Consider the following 14,077-nt stretch of genomic DNA (forward strand, 5'->3'; position numbering starts at 1 on the left):
TTATAGTCTCTGGATTGGAGTTGTTTGCCTCTTTCACTTTGTTTAAACAATCCTAATTCCATTTAAGTCGCGAATGAATTTTATGAGGTGAGAAAATAAACAAGGAAAGTAGGTGACTGCTACACACATTGGATCAAAAGAAACATCTGCATTTGACATGTGTATAGGAATTTTCTTTAATTATAATTCAGCCTGTGCAAAGGTGGAAAACCATGAAGTATTTGGCAGACAGTGATGTGTCAAAGGTGCTCCTGCGGAGATAATTGACAGGCATGGAGTGACTTCATCCTGTGTGACAATTGTTGCAAATTGCTTTTCTTCCTCCAAAACCGGAGCCACTCTGAGCAATAGTTATTGGAAACTGGCGATGAAAAGCTAATGATTAACAGATGCAGTACTGTAAGTACATTTACAGTTATCAAAGAGGATGCATCAACTAATCCGGGTCATACAGCCTCCTCAGTGTTTGATTTATATGGTGATGTCTAATGCTGTCAAATTTACAACTTCCATCTGAAACACTGTTCTGAAGCTCGTGACCTTGGAATTATGGTTTTACTTTGAGTAGATTGAACTTTTAATTCATGTCTATTCTAATGTGGTTTGTAGTTTGCTTTTCTCTCCAAATGTACTATTTCAGGGCAGCAGGCAGTTAGCTTGGCTTAGCATAAAGACTCAAAGTAGGTAGAAATACGCAGCCCAGCTCTGTGTAACATTACAAATCTGTCCAGCAGCACTTCTAAACCACTAAACCACTTCTAAATTTATATTTATTTTATTTTTCAAGTTTTTTGTGTACAGATTAAATAAATGAAATTAACTGGTTAATGAATTACATATGCTTATTATATTACACCTAATATTATGAGTAATTTCTGTATATAATGCTCCGTCAACCCTCAGTAGCTTTTACTTACGGTAAGGTTGCATTTGGCTTTGTACTACACAAAGAGTAATGTCAGATTGGATGTCAGAAATTTTGGGACATAAGTGGAGAAAAGTGTAGTAAGAAAATGAGTGTGAGCGGTGCTTTCTTCCACAGTGATTTTAATTACTGCTGGGCTGCTAAACAAGTCACACTACTATTGAACTTTATTAACTTGTTTCCACTGATCGGGAACATAAAGTAAATGAGTTTTAATTACATAGCGCACCATGCTTGTGAATAAGAAGTGCACGAGATAGAAATAAAACACCAGAGTCATAGCACACACTTTGTTTGGTCTGTCGTCTCTGTTTTGGGATGACAGTGTGACGGATGTACACAGAGGGCCATGAATATCTCTCAGCCCATCAGTCAACTGTTGACTGGTAGGTGGAAGAATATCAGTGGAGACCAATTTGTTTCCAGAGTGATTGAGGGACAGAAAACCCAAATAGCTGACTAGCTGAAGGATATGTCCTGTTTGTGGATACACCTGCTCATTCGTCATGAATGTCTTTGTTACATCCCGACTGCTGCGGTGAGAAGGTTTCTCAGTGGATCTATCTGCCTGACAGCATGTGGACTTTCACAGGTCTCCACGCTGTCTCCTAACAAGCATGTATCTTCATGTGACCCCGAGGAGAAGTGTTTTTTTTTTTCACACTAAGTTCCGGCCTGTCATCAGTTATATTTGTCATGTTGGGAGTGTTTACATGAACACTCACCTAACTGAAATTGTGCATATGTCAAGTATGATTCACTCACTAGCCCAAGCACACAATCCATTACATCCTTGGTGAATTATTCATATTGCAGTACACAACACTGAGCTGACATAGTTTGTCAGTTCACTGTGATGTTTTCTTTTACTTTCACCTACCAGACGTGATGTGGGACTGACTCACACAGCTGCTAAACCCACAAACTGGATTATACTGCACAGACAGACTTCTTCTGTATCAAATGCTGTTAATTCATTCATTAATTCATTCATCTTCTACCGTTTATCCGTTTCTGGTTGCGGGGGGTGCTGGAGCCGATCCCAGCTCACACTGGGTGAGGGCGGAGTCATCTTGGGCAGGTCCGGGGACAGTCCATCACAGGGCAAAGACACAGACACAGGCAGAGACCAACAACCACTCACACTCACACTCAGACCTACGGACAATGTAGAGTCACCAATTAACCCAAACACGATGTTTTCTGACGGTGGGAGGAAACCTGCACAGGCACATGGAAAATACTATTAATAACCAAGTAAATACAGATGAGTGTTATCAAGCACAACTCTGATAATAGTGCAAGTAGTAGTCCAGAAAAATTTCCAATCAACATGGACAAAAAAAACCAAAACAAAACAACATGCGTTGTAAAAGGGAAATGAGTTCTAATGTGTAGTGTATGTTTGCAGTTGTACTTCTTGTTTGTCAGATCATGAACACAGCTGCCATAAGCCATGACCTTTCAATACATGAGGAAATAAGAGAAGTTTCATTCAAACTTTCCTTAAAGATATTTCTTCAGTTCCAAGCTCAAAATCCAAGGTCGCATTAGTCCAGACTTATGCACCATCTCTATTTTCCTCTTCTATTGCAGACAGCTGTGTACATTTGCTCCCCAGCGGCCGGCCATCGACCTCTCGCTGGCCATTTTTAGCGGCGTACTGAGTGTCAGAGTAGTGCTCTGCTGTGCATGTCTGTAGCTGCTCCAGCTGGCAGCTGAGTTTGCCACAGAGGTGAAGCTGTGAGTCCCAAAGTGTGCAAATAATGATAGCCCGAGCACTCATGACTTCAGTCTTCTGGTGTATTAGTTTGGATTATGACACACACACATACCAAAAAAAAAAAAAAACATTGCCGGAAGATAATTGGTTTTTAAATTTGTATTATGTTGTGAACCAAGCCCAACAATTATATTGGGTTGTCATATTGTGTAACACAAAACATGACTACAGGGACTGACTTCACTATGACTAAGAAATGATGTCTGAACAAACCTTTCCATCTTTTTTTTTGTTGTCCATAACACCACAACATACTCAGATATATTATGTGCTATAACATTTACTTTGTGGTGGAAATATACACTCTTAGAATAAATTACACTCTTTAAATTCAATACAGATTAAGCCCAAAATAGATATTGCTATTTAACAAAATACAAAAATGACAACTAAGTAATGCCTCCCTCGCTTTCCAATGAAAGATTGTACCACACAATGCAGTGGGTATAAAAATGAGACTGACTTGAAGCTCTTCGCATGGAGTAATGTCAGTAAAGTCCCAGTTGAGAACCACCTGTGAAATATTTATTAGTGTCTCAGTCTCTACATAGTTCAAGCTGTTTTGCCATCAGGCTGCACGACAGGTCGAATCTAGTGTACTTATAATATTGATCTGTAAAAAAGGATTGATTTGATATTGATGGAAATCAAATCTGTGACTCCAGTTGTAACCTGTTGGTCGGAGAACTGTGCGAGGAAGAGGAGGTCAGGGCTTTCTGTTAATATTGATACCTAACATGGTCGGCAGTTTGCTTCTGCTGAGCTGCCAGATTGTCAGACTTCAGGCTGCTGGCAAAAGGCCCACTACCTCTGCTGCATTTAAAGGGTAAATCCACTCTGGTTTACAAAAGGCAGAAAACTGTCAGTGCAATGCCGACCTTGTGCTGACACGCTCAAGCACATTGGACTTCAGTGATGTCACAGCAGGTGCTGTAATAATTGAAAATGTCTGCTGTGGCGTGACTGATTAGGGCGTGTCCAAGAAGCACAGCGGCAGTGACAACAGTTTTTTCTAATGTAATCCAGAGTTTCTCTAAAGCAGTAGTTAGAAATGTGGGGAAATGGCAGAGAGTTGAAGTTAGGCTTTAATGTCGGTGCATTAAATATGGGGCTCGTACACTTTCTGTTTTGATTCGTCCCTTAGCTAAGTTAGTGCGCTCCATGCTTAGCCCACAGAGTTGTATCAATCCTCTCATATAACTCTTGATAAGACAGCCTGTAAGTGCATTTCCCATAATGTCTAACTACTGCTTTAACTCCAGCCCACAGTGGCTCATTGTGAATGTTGTCTTGGTTATGAAGTACACATCTCAACTGTTTTCTTTTTTTTTTTCTCTGTGTCCTCAAATACAGCGCTCCAAAATAGCAGTTTATGAGAAAATGTGGTCATACATGAAATCAGCAGAACCCTCAGTGTTTGCCAAGACAACACCAGATGGGGTTTCCCGGGTACGAAAGTCGAAGGGCAAGTTCGCCTTCCTTCTTGAGTCCACCATGAACGAGTACATAGAGCAACGGAAGCCATGTGACACCATGAAAGTGGGCGGCAACCTCGACTCTAAGGGCTATGGCGTGGCCACACCCAAAGGCTCTGCATTAAGGTGGGTGGGATAATATAACAATATCCTCTATGTTGTTATAGTATTCCACCTACCCTGATGTCTCCTTTTGTCATTCTCTTCTTCCTCACACCTTAATTCTTCCTTTTTTCCCCAAACACATCAATGAGTGAACGGTACTATAAGCTCTCTGAATTGAATCAACATGTTCAGCCATTTTCTCTTCTGTCCTGTGCATATCTGGTTTGTGTCTGTGTTACTTTCTTCTTTCTCTTAAGGTTATTGGTATACTAGTCACATGCAGTAAATCCATTTGAATGCTGATGTGCATCGTCACTTCCCCCCAATCCTGTTTCTTTTGCTCTTTCCCCTTCAACCTCTCTTCTCTCCTGGTTTCTGTGGTGCCCTTTTGCATTGCTTCCAATCCAACACTGAAATATTTCTTGAGTTTAATATGCTAGTCAAACTGCTGGTCTGTCAGTTGTGATGAATGTTAAGCTGCATGCTGGATGTTATTATTTCTAATTCAGCAATGACAGAATGTCCCCATCCCGCACACTTCAGTTACAAGTAACGTAACCCTCCATGCCACCTCTCTAATATTTAACATTTTCCTTTGCTTTAAAAATGCTTCTTACCCCCCCACACTGGTGAAATTCTTTACCAATTTGTCCCTTCCGTGCTCCCCTGATGAACCATTGATATTTATCACTATTTTTTACTAATATTCTATATTAGATTTCTCACGGACCTGTTCATTTTCTTACAAGTTATGTTTTATCGTTTCAAGAAATGCTGTTAACCTGGCAGTGTTAAAACTGAATGAGCAAGGCCTCTTGGACAAATTGAAAAACAAATGGTGGTACGACAAGGGAGAGTGCGGCAGCGGGGGAGGTGACTCTAAGGTCAGCCTCAATGTCACCAAAGTCGGGTATCCTAGAACAGAGTAATCGGCAAGGCTGTCGTCACTGACTCTATAGTCTTTAGGCTCAAATACTTGTTACTAGGTTACTGATAAATATGCTTGTTTTTCGATTTTTACTGTGCAAATGTGATCAACTGGGAACCCTTTACTTGGCTAATGGAGGAGAAAAAAGCTCAATAATGTGAGTTTAGTGCTGATTAGTGCCAGAGAAGATGGAAAAACTGAAAATTAGGAGTTTAATATTGTGCTAGTGACAGGGTTGTTGTCTCTGTGTTCTTGGCCTGTGGTTATGAAAGGCAGAAACAAGCTTTTCACTCTTCTTTTTATATCTGCAGGCCAACACTAAAGCTTTGCATCTTCATATGTGACTTTCAGAAAGACTGCCAGAAGGATAAACGTGGAGATCTAATCTGATTTCAGATTATCACTATCTCTAAATTGTATGGCGTATGCACTCTCCGATCAGCCGCCTGGGCGTTAGACACAGGAAACAGCGTTGTCTTGAGGGGACTAAGCATCACAGGCAAACGTGAGAATTCTAATGACAGAGTGACAACTAACGGTCCAAACTTTTTTTGTCCAACATCCTCTCACTGAAATCCAGCGTAAGACTGACAGAAACCTTTGGTTGGTCTTGATCCAAGGCCAGTCAAAGTCTTTCCATGGCCACCCCAACCTGGTAAACCCCACAGTAGTAGAGTGTAAGATATGATCAGGGGCTCCATTTGAACAACAGCATTTGATTTGAATTTTTCTTTAACCTCAGCGTTTACAGTATAGCTCGAGCAAACTGTGACTGAGAAATGATTTCTTCAAACCTTAAACTGAGGCAATGCAACTTTGGTGAAACAGTAGCCTTAAGTGACAGTGACAGCAAAAAGGCACGCAGTGTTTGTTGATTTTTACTTGCATTGCCAAAAAAGTTACAGTCTTGCATTGTATGCCAAGTCAAATCAAAGAAGAGGAATTACATTTAAAAAAGGAAAGGCTTCTTCTACCGTGCGCAGGATTGCCGCTGTAATGCATTCTCACTATTTTAGAGCTGTGCACATCAGGAGCTGTGGCCTCTCTCCAGATCAGTCTATTAAAATACTGACAAGGATTTCTCTTCAGTCAAATCTGTTGTATATCCTTTCCATAAATGAGGCCCCTGATCTTGTGTTTCAGATGCACGGGGCACAGGAAAGGCCCTACTGTGAATCCATCTCTGCCTCTGCTCTTCAGCTTGCCTCATGATCACAGCACTCTTGGCATATTGTGAGAGAAGAGACAAAGCAAACTTTGTCGTTATTAACTGTAGTCATTCATTTCTGAGTAAGCAGAATATGGATACTATTGGTGAGATAAGACAAAGAAGCTGTCTCCTCTCGCTGGCAATCTGCCTCAATCTCTCGGTTAGAAAAGGAGTAAACGATCAGTGTAACACTATCACATCTTACTGCCGTATTTCTATGTCCTTATTTCACTTTCAGAAATGCACGTGTGAGTAATTTAACAGCGGAATATGCAAATATATTGTATGTAACTACCACTGAGAAAATCAGCCTTTTGCTGCATAAAATCAAGGAAATTGAATTTGGCACATACATTTGGAAATCAGTAGATATATTTTAATGTTTCTGTATTCAGTCTTCCTGAACGCAATCAAACAAAACCTCAGTGTTAAAATTCACACATCCTGATCTGCTAATGAAAGCTGGATGATATAAACTATTCACTGTGGTCATTATTGTGGGTAATGTATGTTTCCACTATGTGATGTTTGTTTCAAGTTGACATCATAGAGAATGCGATTTATGTCTTGATTTGGCCATGAGAGTCAGTGTTGTGCATGGGTTGTTTGTGTTGTGAGTTGCTTTGTGTGGCCATGGGTGTTTTCAGATGCTGTTCTCCTGTTTTGCAGACAGTGTGAAAGGTAAATTTCTGATGTGACGAACCCGATCAGAGCAAACTGTAATTTTTCCTTCACATGTGGACTCAAGTCAGAGGATGGACACAGTGAAAGACACACCCGTGCAATGTATTAAATCCAATGCAACGAGAAATGCTATTTTTGTGAAGTCTTGATAAGATGTAATGTCGTAGCACAGCACCTCTGTGACAAATCCTCAGTAAAAAACCAAACATTATAAATTATTAAGCTTCACAAATGTATGATTTATAGCCCCGGCTGTTGTATTGCATTCTAATAAACCACACGGGTGTTTTTTATAAAGCGTCCACCACCGTTCTTAAACAGGGCTTGATTTAGGCTCTTTGCTTTCATTTTTCAGAAAGTAGTTTTAGTCCTTGAGAGAAAACGTTGTCGATTATTAAATGCAGACACAGGGATCCGCATTACATAATCTTCAGTTTCAAACAAACTCTGATTGATTAATGGGCCTTCAGATCAGCAGACCAGAAGGAAGCTAAAACTGACAGTGGACAGGCTTGGACATCTGATGTGAAGTACAGCACACGGTCGACCGGGTGCAAACACAATTTTCAAGATTTGACTTTCACATGAAGAAGTGAGCTGGTGAGTGGGTGGGACACTCAGAAGGGGAGAGAGGGAATAAACAAAAAACAAAACACTGTAGTTTAGAAAATCGATTTTCACATGATATTGTTATATTTTCAAGATCAAGGTTTAAAGATGAAACTTTTCACATGCTCGCACAGCGTCTGCAATAAAGCGCAACAAGACTGTAATTTAGACTGAAGATGAAAGTTTAAATTAAATACAATACTCTTATTATGTTAAACTATAAATCATAAAAAAAACTGCATAAAATATATTTAAATGATAATGTTGATGTAAAATTGGCATTTATTTAAATCTTAATACATTTTCATATTACTTTAGAAATTGGTTTGTATAATAGCAGATCTATGAATTACCCACATCGTACCAGCTGTTGCAAAAGCTGTGTCCGACTACACTATAGTCAATTATAAACCAATTGTTAAATGCTAAATATTATTATTATTTTTTTTTTTTTAAGCGTCAAAAGTAAGTTTAAGTTGATTTTCAGATATATCAGAGTATATGTGACTTGCATATTACGGATTGTGGAGGCCAGGCCTAAGTTGTGGCACCTAATTCAACAGAGAGTTTAATTGAATTGATAATCTGCTGCATATCATCACATTGCGTGTCTGTTTAAAAAATAGTGCCAGAAACTCGACATGTAAGCGTACTTGGCAGCACGATGTTCTTATTCTAGGCTGTTACAGTAATCTGAGGTGTTCGTTGCCAACGTGCTCTCAGATCTTATGAACGTGAGCGAAACCAGGTCTAACACATCACATGTTTTCTCTGTTTGCATGAAACAGTGGGGAAGCTCATCGTGTTTTCTATTTAAACAGTGAGTGGAGCCAAAATATTCAAATGGTACCATTTTATATCTGGAACCAGGTAATTACAAAACCAAACCGCTTTGAGACGAGGAAAGAAAACAGAAGGGATATCTTTCTCTTGAGAAATGGCTTTAAATTGGCTTTTCAGGCATCTCTGCCTTCATCACGGTTTCAGCAGGGATCGTGATGAGTAATTTGGCTCTGTGCTCTTTGAATTTAGGCTCAATCATCAAGGATATTACATCATTTTCTGTACTTTCACTCACACACAATGAGCATCCCAAACATTTCCAGTCTATAAACAAACTTTTCTATGCTCAGTGTATAGATCCAACTCCGCAGTTTGAGTTACAGGTGGATTGTTTCCAAGACGTGAACCTTAACAGTCCTCTTCACTTTATAACTCAGGTCCATGGCCACCACCTGGTGGTGTGTTGGAGAGCCTGTAGCTGCTGACCAGCAGGTTGTTTCAGTTTGAGGAGAGAAATTCTTCACAGAAACAATGCAAGAACATTTTGTCTCAGTTTTAAAATATCATAGAGGAAAAAACCAGCCGCTGCTGCTAGCACAACAACAAAACGAACTAACCAAATAAAACTAAATATGAGAACATTAATGTAGGCAAACATCCTTGACTCTTAATCCTTGCCTTAAAGGCAATATGAGTTTATAGACACTCAACAATAATATTCTACTGAATAGTGTTGTGTACTATTATGAGTGAAGGAGGCTTAAAGAGAACTTTTATGAAAAGTACATTTTTAGGTGCAGCTCTTAGATGGACAAAAAAATAAACCAAACAAAAACAAATTCAACATCAACAAACCTCATTTGAAAACGTCTTTTGCAACTAGTTCTCGCAGTGTCTCTAAAATACATCACATTAACACAGAAATTAACTATCCAACATGTGGCATTGTCCAAGCATTACAATTAGGAACCACTCCAAATAGGATTTTCATCGAAACTTGATTGTTTTGATGTACCAAGTTTCTTTTACTGCACTTTTTGACTACTGCACCCAATATTTAAAGAAAAAAATCATCACGACTTTGCCTCTCACTGAGCTCTGACTTCAAAACAGGACAGCAGATTATTCAATTAGCGTAATGCATTAACTTTTGTTTTGTGATTTATTTTGTGTTAAAATTTTCATAAAACCACTATTTGAACTTGGTTTGACGTACAATGAACAGCGTGGTGAATGCAATGTATTTGATGATGTTGGATTACAAACACGGATATTTTTCTGAAATGAAAACAGCCTGGAAATCAGACAGTCAAGGAAATTGGGCCTAATGTCTTGCAAAATAACCCGACTCCCTGCTCAGAAAATCTTTCTCCTCGTGAAGGATTTGGCTCAAAAAGTGTTGTTAGGGATTTTTCTCAACCCAATCTTATCTTACTGTTACCTTCAGTGACGTAACCTCAGACAAAGTTTCCATAGAGATTCTGAAGCATGTTCCAAAATAAATTTGTTTGCCTTTGTGGTTTCTAGAATATGTGTGTTATGTGTGTTAATTGGACGCATTGTGTGATTTAAATGGGTGATTTTGTGAGACATTAGCCCATTATAGCTGTTTATGAAATTGGACTTCTGTGTTTTGTCTGTTAGTCAAGAAAGGGTTCCTGTTAGATCCACCTTGCTAAACATTAGAAAGGCTGCCCATAGCACAAAAATATGCCCTCCGCAATTACTGCCTCTGTTTTCTTTCATTCTGTGAAAGCTATGCAGCACCTGCTTTAATCTGCAAGTTCAAATTTTTCCTCTTCTTGTGATCAGTGTGTGCCGATTACTCAAAGCGATATAGCTGGGGTCTGGCATGCTAGGGTAGTCATGGATTATGAAAGGTCGTATATTTCTATTTACATATCCCGTAGTGTTGCCTGCTATCTGTGATGTGTTGGCCAGGACCCTACTCTATCGCTTTGCACAGTATAAAGTAGTTTAAAAAGTTGAATAACATAAAATAACATAATAAAATGTTATTTATGTTATTTCCCACGTGAAGAACTCCTGTAAACCTTGCAGTATTGAAACTCAGTGAACAAGGCATCTTAGACAAGCTGAAAAACAAATGGTGGTACGATAAGGGTGAATGTGGAACCAAGGACTCTGGAAGTAAGGTCAGTCGCTGCAGGTCTTTTTATACTGATTGAAAAATGCATTTTGACCTAACTGTTCATATGCAAACATCTAAAGCATACATTCTGTCAGACATGTAAATCATGACATGATTTATCTGATATAGTTGCTTGTTTGCCCTCAGACTAACGTTAACCAATACATTTTCCCGACACATAGTCTAATTTATGCACACTCCGATCATGATTCATTACATTGACATGACTTCATTACTGTTATGTAAACGATTCCAGATTCGTAAAATTGCAGCATGATTACACTCAATTTTTTTATCCATACCATAAAATTTGAAAAAGTTGAATCATTGAATTGAAACCATTATACTGCTATCTTGTCATCCAAACTTCTATTGAAATTTTGTTTATTGGTGTTCTTATTCATTTGTATGCAAACTGAATGTATTGATGCTGACATGACCAGCTAGTTTCCCAAAGGCATCCTTATTCTGACCAAGTCCAAACTGACCTTTAAATACCATCTGAGCACAAAGTGGTCAAATGGTATTTAATAGTCGTGTCTCATAGAGGAAGTGTCAGAGTAAGGAACATTTTTAATTAATTGAAATAAGTTTATTAGGCAGTTAACTGAATTTCTATGCCTAAAAAGTAAGATCTGCTGCCTCAGGGCCGACAAAGTATCCCACAGGTTCAGAATGCAAATGGTAAAATCACATAAATTAATTTCAATATTACAGTTTGGCTTTTAATAGCAGCAAAATGGTTCAATTCACCCTCCACGGCTTGCCACTTTGATTGTACAAATGAAGTGTGTTGAAGTTGAGCAGCTACAGTATGCTAGTGAATTGAGGGTTTAATCTGTAGACCTGTACGACCACGACCGCCTTCCTTTAGAGGTGGTCTCGTAAAGAGACCATAAAGCAGGATAGATAGCAGTTCTCTACATTCACCTTGCCAGCTTTTCAGAGCAGAGATGATGTGAGGAGAGGAATATGACACATTTAAGTATTTCCAAAACTTCACTTTTAGTCTAAATGAAGCAACTTGAGACGCACTTAGGAACTTCCTCAAAGTTTGTGCGTAGGTGTAGTGCAGCAGAATGTACATACAGGATTTATGATGGTGTTTGAGGTCAGCCTCAGAGTGCCATTTAAAAAGTCTTCATGGTGGTCTTTACCTCCCCCAGGACAAGACAAGTGCATTAAGCCTGAGCAACGTGGCAGGAGTCTTCTATATTCTGGTAGGGGGGCTTGGCTTAGCTATGACTGTGGCTTTGATAGAGTTCTGCTATAAGTCACGGCAAGAAACCAAAAGACTGAAGCTGGCGAAGAATGCCCAAAACTTTAAGCCAGCCCCTCCAGCAAACACCCAGAACTTTGCCACGTACCGTGAAGGCTACAATGTGTACGGGACAGAGAGTGTTAAAATCTAGAAGGTAGGTTTTCCGTTCCCGCTCCCACACTTGTGGTAGTTAGCATCAGCTAATCTTCGATCATAATGTTAATTTAGGTATATTTTATTCATTTCAAGTTATTGTGGCTTGGAACGTGTTTTCTGACTTGTTCAATTTTAAAGGATGAATTAAATGAACGAACTGCAGGGAATTCATCTAGTTAGGTCATTACATTATTGACAGAATTCCCAGCATACATTGCTTAGATCAAACCAGACCCCTTCGACGGGCATGCTGGCCTTGCGTTCTTTTCATAAAAAATATAATAATTCAAATGATGGTTAATATTGAATTCCGCGCATTTGCGAACTGTGCTTTTCAGGTTTGTGTCACTGATTGAATGGAATATCTTTATTTCTCGGTGGTTTTGTGCTTTCACAACTTGAACAATTTAAAGTGAATTTCAGTCCAGTCACCTTTTCTAAGGCAGCAGAGAATAATTGGAATGGCAGCTGAAAGTATTTCCATGTATTTGGTTCTTATCCTTTGCACATCACTTGGCTTTGCAGAGATGAAATGTGTGAATTCCCACTGGTGCGTCTGGATGGAAGCCACTCAGTGTGACCCCGACACCCCAAGGCTGGCATCCTGGAGGCAGCAGCCTTCTTTCTCATCAGCTTGGACACAAGCCAACAAGTCATCAAGTGCTCATTCTGGGTTGTGAGACCCGTCACACTAACAGAGGGCAATGACGCAACAGGACTTTTGCTTCTGGAAACATGGGATTTGCCTCTTGTAGTGCCTTATGGAGCATTTCAGCGTCATGGCAATACAAATAAAATTCAATTCACTTGAAAACAACAACAAAAAAACAACACACGCAAAAGATTTGTGAAACTAGGGCAAAATATTACTTTAAATGACAATGAGATGACCTGTTGTAATTTCAGTTTTCTATTTTGGAGAAGAAAACACACAAACAAACAAAACAAAACAAAACAAAACAAAAAAAAAAAAAAGCCATGATTTGCAGTCAAAACATCCGAAGTACTTATTAAGTCATTGGAATACTTTACAGACATATTTTTGTGGTGAAATCTTGAGTTGGATAAATGTTATATTTAGTGAAGTAAAGTCATTTTTCTTGTTTTACTATAAGACTATTTTCAGTGTCATAATATTTAGGACAAGCATCAATCAATAAGGCTAAATATCAATAAACCTGACAACATTGTACCCCAGTTTTTACAGAGAAAATACCAATAATACAAAACTAGTGGTCATCTGAAACTGCTTAGGTGGTGTTGCATTCAAAGCCTGCCAGTCATCATGTACAAGTGACTGTATTCACATAGATGCTTGTTTTAAATCAACCACTTGAGACTACATTTGTTGCAACTGCCACAATTTTGAAACGAGACCATTTTTATTGAAATAAGGTCTGCTTTTAATCACTTAGTGCCATACTGTTGAACTCAAAAAAAATTATAAATCCTTTAGAGACTAGGGTGATCCCTTTTTATGTAACGGCATATTCAAATGGTCTAACTGAGCTTATGGTTTACACTTTGTACACACTTAGAAGCTGTTCTCATGTAAATGCAGTATCTGCAGATGTGAATCTCAACATTTTTTGGTAAATGATGAAACACCATAGCTTCTCTGGTTGTGATAAGCTTTCTGTGTCTATGCATTATGCAGAGAGTGGGACGGTAAACTGTACATTGAGGAAAGAGCTATGAATGATACATTTGTCTGTTTGTATAAGTGAACTTTTTATAAACTGGAGGAAAAACCTAAAAATGCTACAAACCATATACGCCTACGTTTGTTTAGTATATCAGACTTTCTCATCCTTTTCTCCCCAGATTAAGTGCATGTGAATTTGGTGATAGTTTTACCAAACTGCAACTCCAAACGGACCCTGGTTTACTGAGTGTCGGACGACAACATTTGATCAAGTTTGGTTTTAGTTTTTCCAGTTCATTTGTATCAGTACCTCAGCCATGAGAGTTGCATGTATGGACACAATGAACCTCTGGAGAGGTTG

At 38.9% G+C, this 14,077-nt stretch overlaps 1 protein-coding gene across 7 annotated transcripts in view; it reads left to right on the plus strand.

Annotated features, from left to right (window-relative positions):
- The window catches only part of gria3a (glutamate receptor, ionotropic, AMPA 3a), a 57,588-nt gene extending 44,542 nt beyond the window's left edge, over nucleotides 1-13,046 (plus strand). The window contains exons 13-16 of one of the 7 annotated variants that reach the window (XR_003841533.1): nucleotides 4,062-4,309; nucleotides 5,058-5,172; nucleotides 10,544-10,658; nucleotides 11,821-11,953. Coding sequence is in view for 6 of the 7 variants with exons in the window: in XM_029518722.1 (XP_029374582.1) it covers nucleotides 4,062-4,309; nucleotides 5,058-5,172; nucleotides 11,821-12,066 (609 nt within the window). In the remaining variant the exon portion in view is untranslated. Of the gene's footprint in view, nucleotides 1-4,061; nucleotides 4,310-5,057; nucleotides 5,173-7,095; nucleotides 7,676-10,543; nucleotides 11,046-11,820; nucleotides 12,070-12,596 lie in introns of those variants that run through there. The other 6 variants (XM_029518722.1, XM_029518721.1, XM_029518723.1 and 3 more) reach the window with 6 other exon arrangements.
- Nucleotides 13,047-14,077: the final 1,031 nt, after the last annotated feature.

The sequence above is a fragment of the Echeneis naucrates genome, chromosome 14, assembly GCF_900963305.1.
Source record: "Echeneis naucrates chromosome 14, fEcheNa1.1, whole genome shotgun sequence".
Taxonomy (NCBI): Eukaryota; Metazoa; Chordata; class Actinopteri; order Carangiformes; family Echeneidae; genus Echeneis; species Echeneis naucrates.